This window comes from Melanaphis sacchari, unplaced genomic scaffold (assembly GCF_002803265.2).
Source record: "Melanaphis sacchari strain LSU unplaced genomic scaffold, SCAv2.0 Contig1088_pilon_pilon, whole genome shotgun sequence".
NCBI lineage: Eukaryota > Metazoa > Arthropoda > Insecta > Hemiptera > Aphididae > Melanaphis > Melanaphis sacchari.
This window is the reverse complement of record NW_020270413.1, coordinates 18,822-45,896: the sequence shown is the minus strand read 5'-3', so window position 1 is coordinate 45,896 and position 27,075 is coordinate 18,822. Positions and strand designations below refer to the sequence as shown.

Below are 27,075 nucleotides of genomic sequence, written 5' to 3'. Positions count from 1 at the left end.
CAATCTTCCGGAGTTACTGCATCGATCTCTTTATGCACAATTGTCTCGACATCTGCAATTTTGAATGTTGAATTTTTTCAGCCACTCTGCCTTTAACTTGGGCCCAAATTAATTCTATTGGATTGTACTGACAGTGGTAAGGGGGAAGCCTTACCACTTCATGACCCATTTGGAATGTTAGTTCATCGAGTTTATATTTTTTTCCGCGTGGCATTGAAAGCTTCACTTTTTCTCGTAACTCGTCAAGTGTTTCTACGGGAGAAAAATCTATATTTTTATCCCGTAACCACTGTTGAACATCTGCCTTTCTACTGTTGGACTTCGGATAGTTCTCGATCAACGAAGAGTGATACGACGCGTTGTCCATAACAATAATACTCGGCTGTTCTAAGTTAAGTAGCATTTGTGAAAACCAATTTTCAAAAATTGTGGCGTTCATTTGAGAATGATAATCTTTGTTACCAGAATTGCATTGGAAAATAAGTTTTGATTCTTTAATGAATCCGAAGGAAGGAGATCCGGCGTGGCATATGATGAGGCGACTGCCTTTGCCCGTAGGTACTTTTAAACCTTCCGTATTTTCTTCATTTTGCCAAATACGTCGACAGGTATGGTTTTGATTAACCCAGGTTTCATTTAAGTAGACTACTGGCCGAGTATCACCGTTCCTACGAAACTCATTCATTTTTCTAAGAAATTTAACGCTCGCAGCAACAATATCCGAACGTTCCATTAAGAATTTGCGACCGTCGTTACATTTCTTAAACTTAAAATTAAGTTGTTTTAAAATTATTTTCACTGACGATTTTGATCCACGGTAATTTAATTTTTCACGCAATTCTACTAATATTTTAGCGGTCATTGGAAATTCACCTCTGTCGTAAAAGCTATGAACAACTCTTCTGACCACTTCATTGTCAAAATCATCAAGTTCAGTGACAGATTTCTCGCGACTGTATCTTTTTCGTGGTGATTGAAATTTAAGGTCATTAGAACTTCCAACTCAAGATTCTTCTTCATTTCCGGTCATTTTACTCTCTTTACATATCCGTTGTACAGTTCTCAAACTCACCGCACAACCCTCGGCCGTCCTCTCCTGGGACTGTAGAAAATAATCTGCCAATTCAGGTTTGTCTTTGCTCTTGGCTAAGGTTTTAAAAAATGTATACACGTTGTATATTGTTTTTTTCGTTTGGGAATGTATATCGGGTCAAATTGACATTTCGAAAAAATAATTTATCACAAATAGTAAAAAAAAAACACCAAAAAAATTATAAAATATTGTACAAATTAGCCGTATAAAAATATCACATTTAACTCAAACGATAGCAATCAACACATATACGAAAGGCAGAGGATCGTAGACTAACACGTATTGAAAAAATACTGTTTCTCTACACAATTTGGTTTCAATAGAATGACAATACAATAAGGCCAATGGAATGCAGTCGCCAGCGCCAGATGGCCAGTTTGAATAAAAAAACGCCGCGCTCGATGGTTACCCTCACCCGCAGCAGTTTGTAGTACGCATATTTACATTATACATATTGTATATACCAGTGTTTCCTAAACATTTTATCTTTACCGCCCACTTCCGAAAAAAAAAATCCGACAGACGCCCCCTTTAAAAAAAATATTGTTAAAAAATTATGCAATGAAAAATTAAATTTATTGTTTTTAAATATATATATAATGTATAGGTACAAATCAAAAAAAAATATCTTAATGAGATGGATGTGGTTGGTGTTTTGCTAGAAGTTCGTTGATATTAGGTTCGATTTTCGTAAGCAGCATTCTTAAGTCCCCACGATTAGTTATTTGTAACCGTTGTCTTTTTTTAGTGAGTAGATTGGTTACTGCACTAAATCCACATTCAACCAAGTAGGATGATGGAAATGCGATCAGAAACATTTGTACAACAGCCCACAATCCAGGATAAAGTATATATATCTGCTTTTGTAGCCAGAATACTTGGTAACCTTCCTTGAACTTAAATTTTAATTCCTCATTTGTAGTTACTTCTATCAATTCTTCTTCTAATTTTGCAGAATCTATGGTTTCTGTATTTGAAAATGGATCTAAAACCCATTTGGGTATGTTCATTTTAAGAATATCCTCAAATCGTTTGTTGAAATCGGAATGTAGTGCTTCCAGGTGTTGACAATATGTCATTAAATCTTCATCATTTTTTTGTGCCATTGATAGATTTGGAAACTGTATAAATTCTTTTCGTCCTAAATTTCTTTTGTACATAAGAAGTTTTATTAAAAATGCAGAAATAATATTTTTTTGTTTTGATTAAATTCAAATCATCACCTTGCAGCTGCAAATTTGTTTCATTAAATTTTTTAAACAGGTCAGTCAAATAAGCAATGTCACTTCTATAATTGATTAAGTTGCCTCGTAAAATATCATCTTTAGTTTTTAAAAATTCAAGTACCGAGTCAAACAACTTATAGAATCTGTCTAAACAGGCACCCTTCGACAACCAACGAACTTCTGTGTGAAATAATAATTGATTGAATTCTTCATCATTTTCAGTACAAAGTTGTCCAAACAATCTATCATTCAATGAATTATTTTTGATTTTATTGATAGCTGAAATTACATAATATAATGACTTATGTAAGCGTTCATTCAAATTTTTGGCAACTAAATGTTGTCGATGAATGACACAATGTACAGCGAGTACATTTGGTACAGTTTTTTTCAAATATGCAATAAAACCTCGATGGCACCCTACCATGGCTGGAGCACCATCGGTTGCAACTGATAATATATTACACATAGGAATTTCTTTTTCTTTAAAAAACTCTTCCAATGTGTGATATATTGATTCTCCTTTTGTGTCAGTCATCAAGTTTTTAGCAAATAATAATTCTTGGCAAATCTTTTCTTCTTTTACGAATCGTACGTAAGCTAATAATAAGGCTTCGTTACCTGGTAAAGTTGATTCATCAAGCTGTATAGAAAATTTGGTGGCTTTTAAAAACTCGCATAATAATTCTTCGACAGATTGTGCCATTTCATCAATTCTCCTTTGCACTGTATTATTGCTCAGAGGAATTTTTTTAATAATGTCAAAAGCTGGTTAATGCAGCATTGTGTTTATTACCTCGTTTATAGCTGGTAAAATAAGTTCTTCGCCAATAGTATGTGGTTTACCAGACTTGGCAATCAGTAGATAAATGTTGTACGAAGCTCGCAATCCGTCATCATCTTGTTTCGACGTTGTTGAAAACATATTGACCAATGTCGGCTCTTTCAAAAATTTCTTTTCAAGTGTTTGAAAATAAAATAAATCCATATTTTTTTTATTAGCATGAACTTTTATTAAATGTTCTTGCAGTCTCGACGGTTTCATAGCTTCATTTGAAAATACTTTTCGGCAAATGAGACACATTGGTAATGTTATATTTGTAGGCGATTGAATAAAACCATGCTTCAAATATTCAATATTTTACTGCCTACATTTTTTCTTCGATTCAGATGCCATGATGTGAAAAACGTTTAGAATTTAAATAAAATAATACACAAATTAACAAAAATTATTATAAAAACGACAACGAATAAGGTCGGCATTCGCGAGTGTACTAAATACAAAAATAATTCAGGTAATTTAGATCACGTACGTTGTTTCTGTTATCGCAATAACGACAGATTATCGACAAATGTCGACATACGACAAACGATTAATCTAAAAATACAAAAAAAACAATTCACATAATTTAGATCACGTACGGTGTTTCTGTTATCTAACGACAGATGAAACTATCACCGCCCCCTTTTTGTAATGAAATGCCCCCCAATTAAGCTTGTAACTTCCATTGCACCCCTGGATAGGTCTAGCGCCCCCAAGGGGGCGATATCGCCCACTTTGGGAAACACTGCTATATACGATATACCTTATACGTTAATAAAATATTTGTAATGTGAGGGCTCACAACTTTTTTATAAACATCTGAAACACAGCTGCACCGGCTATTCATTTAATAAATAATACTTTTAGAACCCCTGGTTTACATGAAAACGGCCGCCTGGCGCGCGACGTTCACCCGCCTAGTTTCGCTGGCCGTACTATAGTTTAATAAACAATGAAATTAATACATATAAAAACAAAAAAAATTGTGATTTCATTTCTTCCATTTGATATCTAATATAGACTAAACAATGTGGATTCATCTTTTTATCTCTTGTTGAAGTAAACCTTTTAATTTTTTTCTGTATGTCGTAATGTATTTTCCCATTTACCATCACTTCTTCGGATGTATGTTATGTAGTGGCCCATTCCATATGATACAATGCCATAAAAACATATCTACTATAACATTCATAGTAATAAAAATTAAACAATTGAAAAATACGAGTATTAAGTTATGAAAATTAAATAATTTAGCTTGCGTTTTCAATAAACAATTCCAATGGAAATTCATGAAGTGGAATTTGTTGATCATCAGCAAAGACATCAGTTTCAATAAATAAATGTGATTGTAAAATTCGTGTTACTTTGACTGTCCTAAGGGCGTATTTGAGGGTGGGGGTAGGCGAAGGGGCATTCGCCCCCCCGTAGCTTGAATTTTTTTCTAATTAATACATTAATTAATAATTTATTTAAATAATTGTCCGTTTGATAATGATCATAAATCGTAATGATATCATACTTAATAAGAATTTTATGCCTGCATTGTGGTTACACTGATTTTGTCGTGGTGATAATATTATAATCTTCTATACCGTTTTACCGTGATATAAAGTAGCTAGTGATAATGACTAAATATTAATTGTATTATTATTTATTACAAAACTATTGTATTTTGCATTTTGTTTTGAATTTATATGTATTTAGTTTTAATAAAAGCTTAACTATTAATGTTAATATGAGTAAACGCAATGCTACACAAAGTTTATTATCAAAATAGCTGGACAAACGCCCGAAAAATGAAATTACTAGTGATATTTCTCCGAGTACGAGTAAATCTAAAGTCGATATCGAAAAATTATCAAATTCTCCAGATCTACCTCAGTGTCTGCAAGCAATTAAGGATCAGAATAATCAACCACCTATTGTAAGTACATCAATAAATGTGTATAATGAATTTACTACCGACGTTGGTTACTTTGTACTAAAAAAAGAAGCTGTATCAAATTCAAATAAAATTACTGATACTATGAAATATAAATTGTTAGAGATGACTAATATTCCTAGTGATAATTTTGTCTACCCATTTTCGGTACACATAAAAAAAAATAAAGAAGAAAAGAGATTCCTAAAACGATTGCACTTTGAAAAACATAAGTGGCTTACTTATTCTGAAAATAAGAACGGATTGTTTTGTAAATATTGCGTGTTATTTTCTGATAAAGGTGGAAAAGGTAGGGCTACGCCGTTAAAAAAATTTGTCAGTGAACCTTTAAAAAAGTATGCAAAGTTGTGGGGGAAAGATGGTGATTTGGAAGCACATAGCAAATTGCAATATCATATTGAATGTTTATTAATTGCAGAAGACTTTAAACATAGATATCAAAATCCAGATAAAGATATAATAAATATTATAAATACAGAAAGAATAAACCAAATTAATGAAAACAGTAATAGATTGAAACCGATCATTGAAACCATAATTTTTCTTGGGAGACAAAATATACCACTAAGAGGTCACCATGATTCTGGCGATTTTTTTCAAAAAGTAAATGATTCAGTATCGACAACAGAATCTACTGTTAATCAAGGTAATTTTCGAGAGACTTTAAAATTTAGAATTTTATGTGGGGATTCCAATCTAGAAAATCATTTAATGTCGACTCATTCCAAAGCTACTTATATAAGCCCTATAATACAAAATGATATTATCGAATGCTGTAAAGTGTATATAACTGAATAAATTCTCAAAGAAGTTCAAGAGAGTAAATATTATAGTATAATTTTCGATGAAATAACTGACATAGCTCATGTTTCACAAATGAGTTTAGTGTTAAGGTATACTTACAACGGTATTGTTAGAACGATACAATGAAAAGAAACGAAAAAGAAAACACTCTGAGTTTTAAAGTTTAACTATATTATAACAAAACAAAGGTGCGGAAGAAGCTGCACGACGCCAAGACACGATGGAGCACGACAGGGGAGGGGGCTTATCGAACGGTGTGTCGACCGATGCAATGCCGGAATTACTCTGACTATTGCACCATAGGGTAGGTGACTGATCGATGCAATGTCAGAATAACTCCAACTATTGCACCATTGACCGAGTCACAAACCGTTCGATAAGTGTGGTCTGGGAGGCCGCCTTTCCTACTTTGCGCAAGTCTGCCCGGGTGGGTCTTACTACAAAGTCGAAAAGACGGAGAATGGTATTGATGGTCGTGTCTTTGGGCCTTTTATACCCGGTCTATCGGCAATTACACCGGGTCGGTCCCGTGTTCTGTGACAGAAACACGAGAAGATACCCGGTGAATCAGTGATTACACCAAGTCGGTCTCGTGTTCTGTGACGAAAAGCACGAAAAACCCAATCGTTTACTGCCGATAGACGTACAATTTTCGGGATCAGTGCAAATGTCCATAATCCTCCACGCATATTACCCAAATCATAATTCAGATAATCATGCGTGGAAAATACAAACACCTGCACTTATCGCGCACAGCGCATACAATAATAAGATGACAAATTTGTCACGCAACGAAAACAATAATATAAGAATATAAAATAAATATAAGAAAATAATAAAAGTATGCGTAAACAGGTATAATAAAAGAAAATTTTATTTGTTTTGTTGATTGTCATAATATTTATAATGAAACAGAAACTGAAGACAAAGATTTATTGGAAAAAGACCCTATTACATTTGAACCTAAATTAACTGGTGATATGTTAGGTGAAATTGTACTTAATATGTTAAAAAGTTTTTCACTTAATCTTACTAACTGTGTTGGCATAGGCACTGACGGATGTAGTGTCATGGTTTCTACAGTACGAGGAGCTGTCACAAAAATACAATCACATGCACCAAATGCCATTCATTGTCCGTGTTCTAATCATGCATTGAATCTTGCAATATCAAAGTCATCATCTATACAAACAATAAGAAACTGTGTTGGACTAATGATGGAAATTATATCATTTTTTAATGTCATCTAAACGAAATTTTGTATTGAAGAAAATTTTAAATGGAAATCCACGTTTAATTAATAAGATTGTGCGAAACAAGATGGGTTGAACGTCACGATAGTGTTATGCTGTTTAAGTCATCTTTACCCCATATTATTAAAGCTCTAACATTAATTTCCAATTGGCAAGAACACAACTCATCCTCAAAGGCAAAAATGTTATTGACATCACTATGTAAATGTGAATTTGTTGTTGGAATATTTTCCTTATCAAGTTTTCTATGTGTGACAACAATGGTGAGTAAGCTACTTTAGAGTAAATGGCAAGATATTTGCAAAGCAAATGAAATTATCTCAGATGTAATTTTAAGTCTTGAAAAGAAGAGAAAAAATGCTACGGCTGGCTTCCATGAACTATATATTGAAATAAAAAAAATGATGTTAGACCTGAATATTGAAGAAAAATTGCCACGATTAACAAGCCATCAGAGTAAAAGAGCCAATCACGCTGTTGATTCAATTGAAGATTACTATAAAGCAGGCATGTCAAACACGCGGCTCATTTTTGTGTGGCCCTCGGCTACCAATATTAATGGAAAAAATATTTATTTATTTTTAATAATATTATTTGTGGTCACGACTGGTCAGAATGTCAGAATGGTTTATTTGGTATACATTATTATACTGTCTTATCTTCTGATAAACTATTATCGAATAGGGATTATTGATGGTTTATATATATTTATATCTATATACATTTTAGATTAATAATTTATCGTAGTTATCGTGTTCCACTGTATTGGAAAGATTCTGGAAGTTAAGAGATACCATACAAATATTTTTAGAGTCTAAAGAACAAGACGTCAGCGTTTTATCGGATCCAATGTGGTTACAAGACCTATCCTTTATGGTCGATATAACGAAGCATTTATCGAATTTAAATTTAAAATTACAAGGGAAAAATCAAATTATAACAGCTATTAATGACCATGTTAAGGCTTTCAAATGTAAATTAGATCTATTTAAAACACAACTACAAAACGAAGACTTAACGCATTTCCCAGCATGTATGACGTATACAAAAATTAATAATGATCCAATTTCCTACAAAAAATATTCAGAAAAAATTATGTGTTTGAAGACTGAATTCGAAAATAGGTTTCAAGATTTCCAATATTTAGAAAACGATTTTGCCTTATTTACCTCTCCTTTTTCAATAGACACAGTAAATTTTTCAACACATATACAAATGGAACTGATCGAGATTCAAAATGATTCAAATTTAAAAAATAAATTCAATGATGTTGGTGTTCCTGATTTTTACAGTTTTGTGCCAACACGATATTTAGAAATTCGTAGATTTGCAAGTAAAATTATTTCTATGTTTAGTAGTACTTATCAATGCGAGCAACTTTTTTTCATTAATGAACAGTAATAAATCACCCGTTAGATCCAGATTAACCGACACACATCTAAATGCAGTATTAAAAGTGGCTTCGTCAAATAATATTTCTCCCGAAAATAAAAAGTTGGTGGGAGAAAAAAGATGTCAAATATCGTCTAAAAAGAATTATTAATATGTTTTTTTTTGTAATTTATACAACACCTATTTTCATAAATAATTAATAGGTATGATTTATATTTTATTTAAATGTTAATGTTAATTTTTTTTTCATTTTTTAATTTAGTTGTAATCAGGGCATGAATCGTAAATAACGTACAACGGAATTTTTTTTTGAAATGCAAGCCATGGTTGTAATATTGCTGTATTCGTGAACATATAAAGAATAAAATTGAAAAATTTGTACAAAACATTTATTTTTTCGCTAAATTTTTATGTGCGGCCCGTGTAGTAAACTATTCAATATATTTGGCCCACTTGATACTTTGAGTTTAACATGCCTGCTATAAAGCATCATTGTACATACCACTAGTTGAAAATATATTAAGTGATATGAAAGCACGTTTCTGCTGTGCAAAAAATCAAGCATTTATATTTTTATCTAAACTTATTCCGAAAAACATAGTCAACACAACTAATGAAGAAATTGTATAAAATGTCATAAACCATTTTAAATTTGATGATGCAAAATTGATGAATATAGAAGAGATAGAGTTAAAAACTGAAATTGATTTATGGAAATTAAAATGGACAAGAATCCAAAATGAAGGTAAAATGTACAAGTTGGCTTTTAATTTTATAAATAATATTTTTTAAATTTACTTTTGTTTAAGGTGGTGAAATTCATACTGATGTTATCATTAGTGCTGAGGCGTGAAGTGAAGTTGTATATCCTACTATTAGAGAATTGCTTTTCATTATTTCTTGCTTGCCTGTTAGTGTCGCTTCTGCTGAAAGGTCGTTTTCCACTTTACGAAGGTAATGCTTAACATTTTACACTTTATAGACATGCGCAGACTTATGTTTCAAGGGAAACAAAGTTTGGATATAAAATCAATTAGTAAAGCAGAAAGGGACATTTTTTCATTTTTACTACCTATTTAATTTAATTAATTAATTAATTTTGCATGTATGCATGTATGCATTATTGTTTTTTTTCTTTTTTTGCTTATTTGAGTATTTATTAGAGCTATATAAGTCCTTAATCGTTTTACTGTTTTGTGCACAAATGCAATAAATGCATGCATATTTGTTTCCATTTTTCTATTACTTGCTAATATTGGCCTAAAACATATTTTTATAGATTGAAAACATGGTTAAGATCGAGAATAGGTCAAAATCGATTAACGGGTTTGGCTTTGCTGCAAGTTCACAGGCATATTATTATATCCATCGATGACATAATCGACAAATTCTCTAAAATGAACAAGAGAAATATAGACTTTGTTATTAAAGTATTTGACTATCGACCTTATGTTGGTATATATTTTGTATAAATATTTAATTCAATTCAATTTGATACTTTATTACTTTTATTTTATTTATTTACGCGAAACGCGAATGAGTAACAGGAACGAAGCTAAAGGTAAATAGGTGATCGACTGTAAATTATTTTTAGTTTTCATAGAAGAAAAATTAGTTTCGCCCCCCCCCCCATGGTCTCGACTCAAATACGCCCTTGGACTGTCCCTGTACATTGTTCTGATGAACACTCTATTTCCTTGAGAAATACATATGCATTTAAGGCATTGTTCAAATCTTCCATATTACTATTTCTGAATCGTACGGTTATAGTGGGACTTGGTAACTCTTTAATTGAATGAGGACAGTTAATAATGTTAGAACATACCTCTTGAACAATAGCTGATGGAGCTGATTTTAATAATTTTGTGATGATGAATAGGACATTGCATTTGGCTCTTCAAAAATATCTTTAACACGTTGAGCTCCGCTATCTCGTATTATTAGCGCGTAACTCGTATCGCCGCGCCAATAATACGTCCGGTCGACTATGCGTTGACACCGGTGATCAGCGCTCTGCAAAACACGTTATCCTATATAAATACAATGTACATATAATTAATAATAATTGTTTAAAATAATAATTAAATAGTTTTTATTATTATTAAATTAAATTAATAATTAAAGATAATAAAATAAGACTGATGGTACTGCTCGTAATAATTTTTATTTTTTTCAAAATTTATACAATATTATATTTTAATGTTAATTATTATACGATACAATTAAATAAAAATAAATTAACAAATTAATAACTTAAAATTTCGGTTTGTATGGTACTTCTATACATTGCCTACTATATTAAAATTAAAATAAAACAAATCACTGTTTTTTATGATAATTTAAAAAACATGACTCCAAACAAAGTCCTGGTTTTTCGTCACACAATGGACAAAAATATGTTGTTTCTGTTCTTATTCCTCTACTAGCGCACTGTCGACATCTTTTGCGAATTGGTCTTTTTTTTCATTTTTTTCCACTTTTTGAGGAAAATGGTCGGATGTTGTTGGTGTTAAAATTTGTGATGGAATAGTATTTGTTTTTAATGAAAGCAAACTGTTAATGACAGATAACCTATAATCATAATAACTAATTTTTTTGACATTTTTTGTGTAAAGCAGATATGAGTCGTCTAGTTGCATTACGTCGTATGTCCAAACAATGAATTTTTTCAGTATAAGCGAAAAACCTTTATTTTTTCATAAACTATATAAATCGTTGGTCATCGGGTTTCCATAAATTTGAAATTTAAATTTACACATACTCTTTTTAACAACTAAAATACAGACATACTACCTTTTGACGTATACAATTTTACTTTTTGACCATAGTTATTTTTTTATTCATTCTTAGTTTTGGTAAACAGTTTTTCTAAGTAACTACTTATAAAACAATTTATTGTTTTTTATTTAAACTTTTTTAAATAAAAACAATTCAAAATTCAAAAATTCAAAATAAAACTTTTATTACTTTTTTGACATAGAAAAAAACAATTTTAAATGAAAATTAAAAAATAATTAAAAGTACTAGACAATATAACATAAAATTTTAATCTCTGTCAATATTATTTAAATAATTGGAAAAATAACTTATAAACTTTTTAAATATAAACAACGTAAAAAACACAACTTTTAAATTTAAAAAAAATGTTGAACGTAAAAAAAATTATACAAATTAACATAACTTACACAATAGAATTTTTTATTAAGAAAATTCTTCTTCTTCATTTATGTCTCCAAAATCTGATTCATGATCTTGTTCATTATTTTCTTCGTCATCCATGACAGTCTTAAAATATTCGAGATCTGGTAAATTTTTTCAGTTACAGCCAAAGTGTTTTTTAAGTAAATCGTCTACATCAGTCTTTTTTGCAGCATTTACTTGAACACCTTTATTTATAACGTTAGGTTTCATCGAAGTTATAGTTTTACCACGTTTACACAAGCCTTTTTCCTGGCCTACATTTAAATGATAATTTGGCTCTCCTCTCACTAAAATATTCTGTTTGGATTTTGACAATATTATTCGTTTAACAGGTGCAAATTTAAAATGCCAATTTGCAGGTGGTTTTAAGGTTTTAAGACATGATGACTTCCAGTCATATACTTTACATTCTTCAGAAACACGAATAGTAGTGCCGATTGTTTCAAAAATGTTCATGTACTCGTTAATGCTTGTAAAACAAGGAATTTTTCCTAATTGTTTTTCTAATCGTCTAAATATGCGGTCTGGAGGAATAAATGAATGTCCAACTATTGGATAAAAATAATTTATATTTTTTATATAAGACGGACATTCATGTAAGAACTTTGTAAGCATGGACAACATAACTTGATTTTTGTTTTGTCCTCCACATCCATCGGAAAACAGTCGAATAGTATGTATGTTAGTTAAATCAGTATTTTTTAAACGGTGATACACAAACGAAGCGATTTCATTAGATCCTTTTTTATGCTCTGTTTCCAACAAAATGTACATAAACGTATTTTCTTTTAATTGTTTTGATTTTGATGTACCTTGGCAAACTGTAAAATTGTATACGTAAAGTTGTCTAGAGTAGTAGGCACTTTGATCGGGAACTTTAGGTAACACTAAATTTTTTTGACAGTCAAATGAAAAAGTGATTTCTCCATCATTTTCTTTTTGTAATAATTTATAGAATGAGTCGGCTTTTCTTTTATGAACTTCTAGAGTGGTATTCAATTCTCTTTTTTCTACCAAACATTGAGTTACTTTAATTTTTTGATTCAAAGAGATACATAAAGAACAACAATCAGTCGGCGGAGACCCGAACCCTAAGTTAAAATCTGTACAAAAAACTGAGCGAAAAAAATTCATATTTTACGTCTTGTTCGGATGTAGAATTTTTAAATAATTTATACAGTGAGGAAATTGACATTTCACTGGGCAAGTATTGTCGAGTAGTATTTTTTTCACGACAATAATGAGACTCAATCGGCTGAAGTTTTGAAATAAATGCTTTCACCATTTTCCGTTGAGATTCATATTTCTGGGCCATTTTTTGTCCACCTCGGTTTTCTTTTGGTGACTTACCAGTCTTAAAATATTTTTTACACACGAGATCTACTCTTTTTTTAGAAATAGCAAAAACGTCTGTGAATGCTTTTTTGCAGACTAATACATTTTTACGACCATTATCTTCATTTAATTTAGGCAAAAAATATTTAATAGATAATTCTTTTTTAAAAAAATCCTTACGTGAACGAGTTCTGCGTACAGGATTTATCATAACAAATCTCAAAATGATTTCGTCTTGCCTAATTTTATCTGGTATCTCGTAAAACATTTGATGAGCTCGTCGCACGTCTTGCATTGTCAAAGTTCTACATTGGTACTGTTGTTGATTTTTATTTTTATGTTCACATTGAGGACGACTAGGAAATCCAATAGATGAATATCTAAAATTAAAACAATTAAATTATTAATGAATGTATTTAACGTAGGCAGGTAATAAATAAAAAAAATCAATTAATTACCTTTGTCGTTTTTCTTTTTGTCGTTGCCATTCAGATGGTAATGCAATTTTTTTTCTACCTCGTCGGGGTGTTATCGGTATAATATTATTTTCACTAGTCTGCATTACAATGTATTAATTATTTAACTAATAGAAAAAAATAATATAACAATTAGACGAACTAGTTGTGTACTATTTACACGAAGGACAGTTTGTAGGATAACGTTGTGTTACTTTTAAATAAACATGTGATAATTATTATCATAGAAACATACTTTATTAAAATAATATCATAGTGTTTAAACACTTTAAACCAACATTGGTTTTAAAATTAAACCATAAACTGAGTTATAACATCATAATAATAAACAACATTTAGGAATCAACAAATAAAATATTATTCTATTTATATCACTACGTTTTGTAACTGTTGATACGGTTAGCCTATATCAATATATAGGGATTTACTCCGTTTTGCGGATGTGCTATTAAACTGGGAACATACATCCTTTTGATATACAACAATCAATGGACTTACACTGTTTTGCAACTACATCCAATGTTTAAATTGAAAATTATACAGAATATACTACGTTTTGTAACTCAATATTTTTATACAAATATGAATGATATTTTAGACAATATAAACATTATCAAAATATCAATATTGATTAAAAGTGGACATACGACGTTATGCAACTGGACGACTCATATGAATTTAGCATACATATTTGTACAAAATTTATACCAATTTTTTTATACCAACGTAATATCTTACGCTCACACGGATAATAAGCCATCATCTGATCTTGTCGATCAATACCCGACATGTATTTATTGTATTGAACAATCTGATTTGGTTTTATTTTAAAATTTCCTCGTCTATTTGTTGCTTCGACCAATTCACCATCAAACTCGGAACTTATAGTCAATACATTACGTCTATTTTTCCACTTTGTTACACATATGCCCTTTTCAGTGTACCTACTAATCGATTCTCCAGTGGTAAGCTTTTTTTTTATTACTTCTTTTGGATTATATTTTCGGTTACTTCGAAGTGTTCCAGAGCATTATGTATTTTTTTTCAATAGTTTATGTGCTAAATGGACACTATTATAATAGTTATTCATGTATAATGAATACCCTTTGTACAAATAATTCTCCATTAGTTTATTTACCACATATTCGGTATGTGACATTTTTGATGATGTATCAGTACCTTGGCCCGAATAAATTAAAACTTTTTGAACAAGTCCTGTTGGTTCAGTAAGCATGTAAAGTTTTACGTCATACTTATGGCGCTTATTTTTTATGTACTGGTGAAATACTAGACGACCACGCCAAAGCACCATTGATTCATCAAGAGATAAATTTTTTGTTGGTGTATATATTTCGCTCATTCGATTATTGAAATAATTTAGAATTTCTTCAACTTTATAGATACGACTACGGTTTTCCGAATTTGTATCTGAATTGTTACAAAAATGAAGTGCTCTCATGATTAACATATATCTATTCCTACTCATATAATTTCTAAAGCAACCAAAATTGAACAAATTACTAGTTTTCCAATAATCATCAACTCTCGACATTTTAATCGTTCCTGTGTGGAAAAGTAATCCAAAAAATATTTTTAATTCGTTTTTATCAACATCGACCCAAGCATTTATTCGAGATTTATCACTTGACCTAATCGTGAATAACTCCATAGCATAGTTATTAGTTTCTTTTACAACTAAATCATAAAAATCATCATTCAATAATAAATTTAAAAAATCTATTGGTTGATCACCATTGGGTAGAATTTTTAGTTCGGAAAATTCATTGAAATCAATGTGATCTACAATTGGAGAATCATCTAACCATATATATGGTGTAAAAATTATAATATAGTTTACTATATAATTACTCGAGCAGTCGGAAAAAGCAATAAAAAATTAATATTTTCATTCATAAAAATACGAAATCGTTATTAGGTATAATAATATATACGTAATTAGTTTCGTATTGACAATAACTAAATATTTGATGCGGTAAAATTATACAAAAATACGAAATGGTTCGTTCACAAATGAAAAATAGGTACCATCAACAGGAAAAATAATTGTAAATAAAGTTAATTAAAAATAAATTCAATAAGTAATAAAAATAATTTTATATATTTTCAATCACTCTGTATAATATAGGAACACGCTGTATACATCAGAAAATATTTTATATTTAAAGGTTTTAAGTTATTAATATTATTTAATTAATTATACCGAGTAACAATATAATAATATTGTATATTATATGTAATATGTTATGTTATGTTATTGTTATCGAGGATCGATGACAAAGTCGTTTCGGTAAAATAATAAATACCAGTACTAAAAATATACAAAAATAAAAACCAAATATATCATTAGATTCTAGAGACAGTATCTGACCGCCTACAATTTATTTTAAAACAAAATCTCATCGCCAGTCAAAATTATGAAACGTTAAAATGAATACTATATTTGTCGACGGGTAGTCGACACCGGCGACCAGCGCAATGTCGGTGATGTCGACCGTGGCGTTGAACGTGTTAAGTATATCCAAACGTGTCATATATGATATTTTGCTTGTGCCATTTACTGCTAAATTCTTACAAAATTGTAAAAAACTATTATCAGTAGTCTCAATAAAATATTTATACTGTGGATGATCTATATAAGCCATGGATAATATAAAAGCAACTAAATTAAATGGGTACGTGTTGTTAACTATATATTTTTTTTTTCATTTTGCGAAGAGGTGTAGAAACATTACCATTAATTAAAAATGTGTTCAAATTAGATCGTGTTTTTCTATTTAAAATTTGTTCTATTTCTGGAGCTAATTGTAAATCTTGGTTTTTTTTTAATTTGTTTCTCTAAAAATAGTAATATTTTATAATATAGTTATATTCGGTAATAACTCTTCATTTTTACCTTTACCACGCCAATTTTCTGTTACATCTAAAGAAGTTTTTGACGCTTCAGAGCTACTGCTATCCAATTCATTGAACTGAGAATTTTCTATATCGGAATCTACAACGTGTTTATCGATATTAATATTTGTTGAATTTAAAGACGAATTTGAACTTTCAGAACAACCAATACTTTGTTCATCCAATTGATTATTATGTGTAATAAAATCATTTTCATCATTGTTCCAATCGATTTCAGGTTGTTTACATTTTAAAATCGATAAGTCATCTGTAATAGAAATTCTTGGTGACTCATTTCTTAGCTAAGAACTTCTAAAGAGCTTGCTATTATTGTCAATAGATATTAAATGTTTAGCTACAAATCGATCCGCAGTCATAGACTGGCATTCAAAACCGAGAATTAAATTTCGGTTTCATGACTCCCGTCCAAAGAATAAAATATTTACATAATCTTTTAACATCTTTTTCCAGATCAGGGAGATAATAAGCAGAAATACGATTCCCTTCTTTTTTAGCATTTTCATGACATATCTCATAAATATCATTCAAAAACTCTGTAATAGAATTTGGAGATTTTTCAAACTCAGTCTCTGTTTCATCATTTGGAATCATTTCAATATTTTCTTCGTTTATATTCTCTTCTTCGTCATATTTAATACCTTTAATTAAATCCAATATATTTTATCGACTTGATTCAGCTGGAGAAATAGACTTATCAATTAACCAGCCATCTTTTTCATTAATAATTACAGTTAATAATGACGTTAAAATATTTTTAAACTCCTCAATCGTACACGAAGTTAATAAAAGTCGTAGTTGTCCTCTAACATAAACATTTTTAAGATGTCTATTTTTAATTCCAGTTAAAGATTTTAAACGACAAAATATTTTCATCATATGTGCGACGTCAATACGTATAAAACACGTAGGTAATTGTCTTTCTTGACCTATCAATATATTAAAACAAAATCTAAATAAGAACGAAGACTGTTTCCATCACAAAATGCTCTTGACATGGCTCCTAAAAGAGCCATAGAAAAGTCACTTACAGCTTCATTAGGTGATTGAATTCCAGAATTAAGCCAATCATCAAGCCATTTGTAAATTGTTAAACAGTTTTGTTTTTTCGGATATCATCTGAGTGATTGGTATTTGTCCATACACACAGTTTACAACAGCTTCATACAAGAAAATATGACTTGATGTTAAATTAAGTGAAGAACGCTTTACTTTTTTTACCAACCCACCAGTTGCATCAATAGAAATTTTTGTATAAGATTTACATAAATCTTTGTAAATGACTAATTGGTGGGTGCTACAATAATGTACAATCAAAGGATCAATACTTATTGAGTGTATTGAACCAGCAAATGGCGAATTGGACGGAGTTCATGTAAAGGGGGACAAGTCATTTTTTGACATTTTCGGTTTATGTGTTAATTTTGTAGGAAATTTCACGCCGGATCTGATGGTCACCCTGTAGTTTGCACGTGATCATTAAAATTATGCTTCAACTCAATTAATGACTTAAAAGGACACTTTTCTGTAATACCTAAAATCTTATCTTTATATTGCTGTTTAGCTTTACGAAGAACTGAAAGTCCATACAGATTTGGAGGGGTAATACGACCAAATTCCATATCTGAAACATTTTCTCGTCTCCAATTACTGGCTAGATCTTTTGAGAGTTGTCGTCCAATATTGTTTCGTTTTTCTCCTTTAAATGGCCTTTTACTTGTGTGCTCTAACTCACGTCCTTTAATGTTTTTTGTTTGAATATGGATGTAAAATGGATCTCCATCATTTGGTTCGTTATCACTCCATCCAAATAATTCATAGTCACAATCTTTACACTTGGCGTTAAATGTTAAAAAATGTTTACTTTCAATCTTACCAATGAATACTTTATTTCGCTTGTAAATAAAATTGCATAGTAACTTATGTTCAGATAAAAAAGCATAATTTATTATATCAGACCAGACATTTTGTTTTAAAACGTTGTATTTTCTTTTCTTATTTTTTCTTCGATATTCAACAATTGAAGGTTTAAACTCTATATACTTTTCAAAAGGAATATTAAAATTAAACGTTGTATGATTAAAATCAATAATACGTTTATTGCCAAATGATTCCAAATTATTTTCTGTTTCTTCTTCGTGGTTTTCCTCATTTTACTCACTAGATGCGTTTTCTTCGTCCGTTATCTGTTCTTCAAACGACATGCGTGTTCAATATTTAGGCTTTACTTTAATTTAGTTTGAAAATCATGTCGATCTTTGTAGACTGAAATAAATAGATTTAATGGTGTGACCTTAAAATTTAACTCCTTCGATATCTTCTCCCATATTGCATGAGTATTTGATTTTAATTTTTCATTTTCAAACAATTCAAACTCATTTTCCTCAAGAACTCCAAAAATTTTATCTGAATTAATCGCTGGCTTTCGCCCTCTTTTCTATAGTTAAGTAGATACATAAATAAATAATTTTAATTATAAAATATAGGTACTATAAATTATATTCATACTGGTAAATTTTATGATTTTGCATATTGAATTTCATTTAGAGTTTATAAAAAAAAAAAATTGCTACAGGTTTGATTCAATTCAATCGCTAATAATTTCATAATACAAATAACTTACCATTTTTAATATTATGATAATAAGTAGAAAATAATAATATACGTACATAGGTAGTGATGAAATCTATCAAGGTTAAAAATAATTTATATTAAATTACAACAAATTTTCCAAAATCATTTAATGGGTGATTATTATTAAACTTGGTAAAGAAAAAACGGGAATTTTTATGCAAAACCGTGCAGTTTAAAAAAAAAACCGATTTTTTTTATATTATTGTAACTCAAAAACGAATCATTGTAAATACTTGAAATTCTCAATAAATATTTATATTAGCATTATCTATGTACTGTTAAATATTATAGCTTTTTTTGAGCTATTTATAGACAACTGAAATTTTCGATTTTTCTGGGAATTTGTTTTTGAAATGTCGAAAAAAAAATTTTAGATTCCCAAAAATATTTGAAAATTTAATACAAGATTTCTTATAAGTCGTTCTTATTGTAGTTAAAAAAAAAATCAAAAATCGTTGGTCACAATTTTTTTTATAAGCTTTTAAAATTTTTACGATGTATGTATTAGGTATTTGCAAGTAATTTTGTAGTTGAAAATTCATAAAGTGTTTTGTATTTATATTTAAGGTTAAAAAATTCAAAAATATAAGTCTTCCATAAATTTTCCTTTGGTTAGCTGTAGAGAAAACTCGAAGCGTCATTATAGGAATAATGTTATTATGAGCGTTTGAATTTTAAATTTAAAATGAATAAATATTCAGTTTTTGAAAATTTAATACCTACAAGATTCCGCATAAGATTTTAAGTTTACCATAGTTATTCATTTTCCTATAAATTTTTTATGATTAATTAAATTTATACTTTCTACAAAATATTTCCCCAAATAACAGCATTTGATAATTTTCTTTTTCCATTTTTACAATGTTAAGAGTTCTAATAAATTTAGTTACCAAATATTTAGTCTATACTTTTCCAATTATTCCAATTATTCTTGTTATTATTTTCCGTTCCTATAGTTTCTTTATTTTATTTTCCATCTTTATCTTTACTTTAAATAACTTGCCAATTTTTTTTTTAAAGTTACTTTTTGATAAAATCCAGTTCTGAAAATAACGAAAAAAAAATTTCTATTAAATATTTTTTAACAAAATACGGTCCTCAGCCCTATTTATTACTATAATTGCTGTAACATCGAAATAAACTCAATTTATTAGTCTTTTGATTCATTTATATTATTAATAAAATTTAATGACACAAAAAAATAAATACAGTGAATATACCTAACCAACGGTTAGGTTGAGTAAACTGCAGCATAGATAATAATGCAATAGTAATTATATTGTACCTACGTATTACGAAATTACTTTCCAAACATGAATTGGGTACTTAATGAAAAATGCGACAGCCCGTTGCAACACGCTAAACGCTAGTCCGCGCTCTTATAACTTATTCTTATCTATCTCAGTGCCAAAGACATTTTATTATAATATTTATATTATTTGATATTTTATAACATGGCTATAATATTATTGTAGCATTTATGATACTAGTATTGCTACTAATAGTGGCTATGTTAACTTATTAATATTTGATAATTTATTAGCTAGTTAAAAAAGAAATCTTGATTTTATAATAACTGTAATAGTGTATTATTTACCTACGAGTCGTTTAATAAACTTTTCATCCTCCCCTTCTGCAAATAAGTTCTAAATACGCCACTATATAATGTACTTACTTCAGGTACCTACATGAAACAATATCACCAACCTGTTGTCTTTTTTCCATCATTTCTACAGTAAATACGTATAAATAATACTAATTTATTAATTATCAGTACCTACGTACGAGTATTTTTACTTTATTATTGTTACATAAATAATTAATGGGAAATAAAAACAAAATATCAAAAAAAACAAATAAAATTAAAATTAAGTTTGTTTCATTTTTCAAACAAGCATAATTTTCGAGATTATTTTCCTATTGATTATCAGTATGTCACATTATTTTTCTTCACTACCTATGATAAATATGTAAAAATAATAATATAAATAACAAAATGCTTAACTTACCTTTTTTTGCTCCATTATAATTTGTAATTATACCTAACGTATTATGTATAATATGTGTATAGTAATATTAAATATTTATTGGTAAACAACTCAACTTTAACACGTACTTAAACAACTTTTGGTGCACATAAAATTTGCAACAAAACAATTTTAAATGAGACAAAATTATTTTAAACTAAGTGTTATAATACATTACTGTCTTCTCATAAATGACACGTAAATATGAATGAACGATAAACTAAGAATACTGTTTTTTACACAATTTAAAAATATAAACATTACTAAAATAGAATTATAAATTACAATACAAGAATAGTATATGAATCGAATAATTATTAACCAAAATAAATTGATTACAGTTCTAATAATTCCATACATTGACACATCGTATACTGTGTTATGGGCTACGAGATATGCTAATAATATAAATATATATAATATAATGTGTAATATTGCTATAGGTGTAAGCAATAGTAATATAGATATATATGTGATCTAATAATTATAATGTATACGAGATATTAGATTCATATTTTGTAAAAACATCATAATAAATCAAAATAGTAGTTGTTAGGCGAGGTCGTTTTGCATTTCTAAGAATTGCCAGTAAGGACGATAACATCCTGGAGATTGTTGTTTTCAAATGTGAAAACAATTCCAAGAATTAATCTGAATTGGAATGTTGTCGATTACAACAACAAGAGATTTCCTTGTATATAAGGGAGACCAGAAACCAACAGGGGCAGATGTACCTGAGCAACTTCACGACACTTAGCCACTTTTTGTAACAGTTACATGTACTTCATTTATACGTAATAAAACATTATTGTATTTAAGAGTTGTAAATTTCATTAAAATAACACCCTGGATCTGGATCTGATATTGGCACGCAACAATTGATATAAACAGTAAGACGACAATATTAAAATAGTGAATTATAGATATTACAATAGTAACTGATAAAACTATTATTTTGTTTATAGTATTATCACTATTATATACTATTTTTATATCGTTAGCAGAGACGGATTTACACAATTGCCGCTCCTAGGCAAATTTTTTTTTGCCGCCCCATTAAACTTATCAACGAGAAGGTTAGGTTAGGTCAGGTTAATTAATGGCGGTTATGTTAATAAACTGTTCTAATCAAGTAAATAGTATAACAACACAATATTTATTAAAATATAATACATCACCATTTTTTTGAATTTGCTGTACCAATCAAATATAATTATAATATAGATAATATAATTAAGTTCCTTCAAAAAATTAATGTTTTCAATCAAATTTAAATTATAGTATTATAAAAAAACAAAAGCAACTAATCAAACTTAAAAATGCGTACTTATTATTATACAACATATAAAACTAATGTAAAAAAATAAACTATTTCATTTGTTTGCGTCTTGCTTTTTTTTCCACAAAATTTTGAATTATGTCTTCAAATTGTATTTCCTCTGTCATTTCACTTTCAATCGACAAAATCGCCAAGGAGTTTAATTTTTCTTGTCCTAATTTTGAACGTAAATAAATTTTTATCCGCTTCAAAGAAGAAAATGATCTTTCCGCAGTACAATTAGTGGCAGGTGTTGAAATGTAAATCCTCAAAATTATTTCTATGTTTGGAAACACCGACTTTAAGTCATTTTTATAAATTATTTCATATTGTTTTAATGCAATGAATTTGTCTTCATTATACTTGGAAATCAAAAGAGATCGGAAATGTAATAATTCGTGCTCAAACTCTTCATAATCTATATCAGTTTTATAAATTTTACAAAGTTTTTTAGCTTTTTCTGATATTTCATTTTGTTTCATGTTTTTAAGTGTGTTTATAAAAGAAAAAAGTTCACAAAAATATTTATAGGCTTCACGTCATTTTTGAAGCTCATTATTTAATTTATCTATTATTGTTAAATATGTATTGATTCTAAAATGATTTCTTCCTGTTAACTGAACATCATCTTGTCTTGATTCATCATATGGAATTGTTCTTTTCTTTTTTCTTAAAATTGTTGTTTTATATTCTTTGATTTGAGCTCGTAAAATCGCCTTTTTCTCAAATTCATCAAAATTATCTCTCTGAGATAATACTAAATTTATTAGTGAATCGTACAACTCCAAAACTACTGTAATATCTATTTCAACACTTTGAAGTTTTTTACTTACAACATTTAGTCTGTTTAATATAAATCCCCAAAATATAGCCATAAACGTTGTCTCGAGTTTTTCAAACTTCTTGCGCAATCCAGAGGCTTCGTTTCGAGTTTCAGCTAGTTCACTATTGTCATTTTCAAGTAAACTTAAAGTTTTTAATATCTCATCCCACGAATCATTTAAACTCACACAAGCATCGTCTCTTGATGACCATCGAGTTCCTGAAAGACGTTTTAGTGTTTTTGATTCAGACTTTAAATTAAACATTAAAATGTTCCATCTGTGAGTAGATCAGGAAAAAAATGTATAAAGATGTTGAACGTGGAGAAAAAATTTAGCAGCTTCATTAGAACATTGCACAGCATGAGTACCAACTAAATTTAATGAATGCGCCGCACATGGTATATATACAGCAAGGGGATTTAATTCTTTTATTTTTGCCTGTAAATCCGTTATAACGTCCAGACATATTATTAGCAGTATCGTAAGCCTGGCCTCTGCAATCATTTATACTAATATCAAGGCTTTCTAACGTATCTAAAACGGCTTTTTTCATATCGTTAGCTTTAGGTCCACAACTAGGTATAAATTGAATGAAACGCTCAACAGGAATACCTTCATACACATATCGTACAATAAAAGACAGTTGATCTATATGTGTTATATCAGGTGTGGAATCAATAATTAATGAAAAATATTTACATTTTTTAATCTGATCAACAATTGTATGGATTATTTTATTTGCCATAAGTTGCATAATATCTTCATAAATTGTGGATGATAAATACGATGTATGACCACTGCCCGGATTTCCATATCGTGCAATATGTTGAGCTAAAAATGGATCAAATTGTGCCACAAGTTCAATTGCCATTAAAAAATTTCCATTGTGGACTGAACCAATAACTTCATTTTGACCTCTAAATGGAAATCCACGCGATGATAATGATTTTATAACGGCTACAACTCTTCGTAAAATATTTTTTCCAGTAAGATATCTCATCTTCAAGTTGTGAAAAAAGCTTTTTATCAATACGATTACTAAGATTTGCCCTAGTTTTCATTGTTATAAGGGATTGTCTATGATTTGTAGAACAATCGTGTTGCTTAAAACGAGATTGTGCGTTTTTCCAATCATTAAAACCTTGCGTTGATAAATATGATTCATCGTTACGACTTGAAAAGAAAAAACATGGTCCACAAAATGCTTTACCTGTGCTTTCAGAGTAGACTAACCAAAACCTCTCGATTTTTTCACCATTTGGTAATAAACGTTCAAACATATTTTTGGTCATACATCTAGATTCTAATTTAGAGTTTATAAAATCACAATTTTTTTTATATATTAAAATATCACGCGCATGTTCGTTGACAGTCCAAAATGCCGGATCTTTATTAAAAGAAAAAGATGATTCAAGAATATTACATGATTCAGGAGTGCTAATTGTTTCGTGAATAATTTCTTTTGTCGTTAAATTGGGTGTTTCGGATTCAGAATTACTTATAACATTATTTATTTCCACACCATCAGTAGGTATTACGTCATTGCTTTGATCTAATACAGTACTACTCGAATGTCTCGAATTCACATTTGTTTGATTTGCATCGTCAATATTTTTAACAAATAAAAATTTATCCAGTTTTATGATTTGATTTATAGCTTTTTTTTCTCTTTCTTCCTTTTCTCTTGCGGCTTTTTTATATTGCGCTCCGCTCAATCTCTTTCTATGCATTTTTATACCGATAAAAATCAAATTTTAATGGTGAAAATATTTACCTATAAGTTATAGGTTATATAAGTAATAAGTTATAGGCTATAACACACCGCGTAGGGAAAATTAATAAATAAAGAATTTGAAATTCCAAATAAGAACTAATGCATACGAATATTCATAAAAATAAAATTCAGTTTTGCAAGCCTATAGCACTAATTTATCGCTATAATATTAAAGTGTTTATAAAATATAGTATTTACTTACCAGTATTTTAAGTAGTATACTAATATCTGAATATGAAGTCTATCCGCCTTGAATGTTGTGTTAAAAATAATCGAATGTCTAATCAGAATAAACCTATTTTTTACTCAGCCGCCCTCTATTTCATAGTCCCGAAGAAAAATAAACAATTATTACATAATTTTATCTTTTGGATAGAAAAAGTTTTATTTTTGTACACATAATGCATAGTACGTATGAGTATATTATATAAAAATATCCACAGTGACTGGTTTATAATTAGACTATCGTTTCAATACGAATCAATCGTCACCCGTATTCGTATTAAATATATCATATCTGTATGTATTGTGCGTGTAGTGTGTACGCCGTGCGATCAAACGAACCACGAGCGATTATTATAATAATTATTACGAGTTACGACCTTACTCTATGGTTACGACTTAGCAAAAAAACAAAATAACGAAATATGTTATCTATGTTTAGTATTTAGATAATAGATCAACGTTCCGGCAGTCGTTCGATAATTTACTTGGACGTTTATTGTTATGTGTTATAAAATAAAGAAGAAATTATATTAATAAGAATATTATTATACTTAAATATTAAACATTTTTTTTCCATCCTTCAGAGTAATCACCGTACATTAGAAAATCAAAAAGAAACCTAGAGTATTCTCAATAAAATATTGGCCTAAAATTGCCGCCCTAGGCAACTGCTTACTTTGCCTGACGCTAAATCCGCCACTGATCGTTAGTTTTATTTATTAAGCCTATATGGTGCATATAAAATTTGTATTTAATACAAACATATTGTTGGTATCTGTTAATATTTTCATACTTCTTAATACCTCATGTACTTCGTCGATCGATTTTAGTAGTGCAGGTATTGTCTTTCTTCTGGCGTTGTACATATTCCTTTTAACATTCTAACATACCGAATATCACTTACTTGCAGATCTTGCGCGTCAGGTACATTGTTTCAGTAGCGGTGCGTGAATAAAATTTAAGGGGAAACTTAACTTTTGTTTAACTATTAACTTTTTATATACATTTTTACTTAAAATATTAATATTTTAGTCAATGCTTTAACTGATTAAATTTGTTAAATAATTCCGAATATAGTTATCTAAATGTTTGATAGATAATTTATTTAACTTCATTATAAGTTATTAATTTGAACTACTGAAAAATATAGATAAATTGCATTGTTTCTTATATACTATATATCGTTAGGTTTAAATATATTTTTATACAGAAATTAAATTCAAACTTTTATTAATTAATATTTATTTTATACGTATAACTGATAAAATAACAAATATATAAATTATATAACAATAAAAATATTTAAAATAATATCAGCTATATTTTTTTGTAAATTACTTCAAACCTTCGTTCTTTTTTTTTTGCGAATTCATTTATCACATCTTCAACAAAAATAGGATCTTTTACCATGACTCCAAGCAGTTGTTTTTCGATTGCCAATGTTGATAAGCAAGAAAGCCGCTCATTTGTCATAGTGTTTCTTAAAAATGATTATATGTGTTTTAATGTGCTAATTGATCGTTCACTGGATGCAGTGATAACAGGTATAGATAAAACCAATTGACACAATTTAGTATACTGAGAATATATTTCATGTATATTGTCTGAAAACAAATATTAAAAATGTATTTAGTTTATTTTCAAATTTACAATTATATTAACGTTCTAACATACTTACTTTTAAAAAAAAATCCAATATTTCACTAGGAGGTTTATGTTTTTCTGTGTCTGAATAAACTACTTGTAATTCATTACGCAAACGATGTTCGTCAAAATAATTTGGATATTGTTTTAGTA

The 27,075-nt window shown here is 29.1% G+C and overlaps 2 protein-coding genes and 2 pseudogenes across 2 annotated transcripts; 1 reads left to right on the top strand and 3 right to left on the bottom strand.

The window, feature by feature from the left end:
• Positions 1-13: 13 nt before the first annotated feature.
• LOC112603424 lies at positions 14-862 on the bottom strand. Its single transcript, XM_025351961.1, has one exon. The coding sequence runs from the start codon at positions 860-862 to the stop codon at positions 14-16; it is 849 nt and encodes a 282-aa protein (XP_025207746.1).
• Positions 863-1,722: 860 nt separating this feature from the next.
• On the bottom strand, positions 1,723-3,496 carry LOC112603423 (annotated as a pseudogene).
• Positions 3,497-5,960: 2,464 nt separating this feature from the next.
• LOC112603425 lies at positions 5,961-9,491 on the top strand (annotated as a pseudogene).
• A 13,503-nt stretch (positions 9,492-22,994) lies between these two features.
• On the bottom strand, positions 22,995-26,751 carry LOC112603422. The gene is made up of 3 exons (XM_025351959.1): positions 26,617-26,751; positions 23,718-24,279; positions 22,995-23,497 (listed from the first exon to the last, which is right to left on the bottom strand). The coding sequence occupies exons 1-3, from the start codon at positions 26,749-26,751 to the stop codon at positions 22,995-22,997; spliced, it is 1,200 nt and encodes a 399-aa protein (XP_025207744.1).
• Positions 26,752-27,075: the final 324 nt, after the last annotated feature.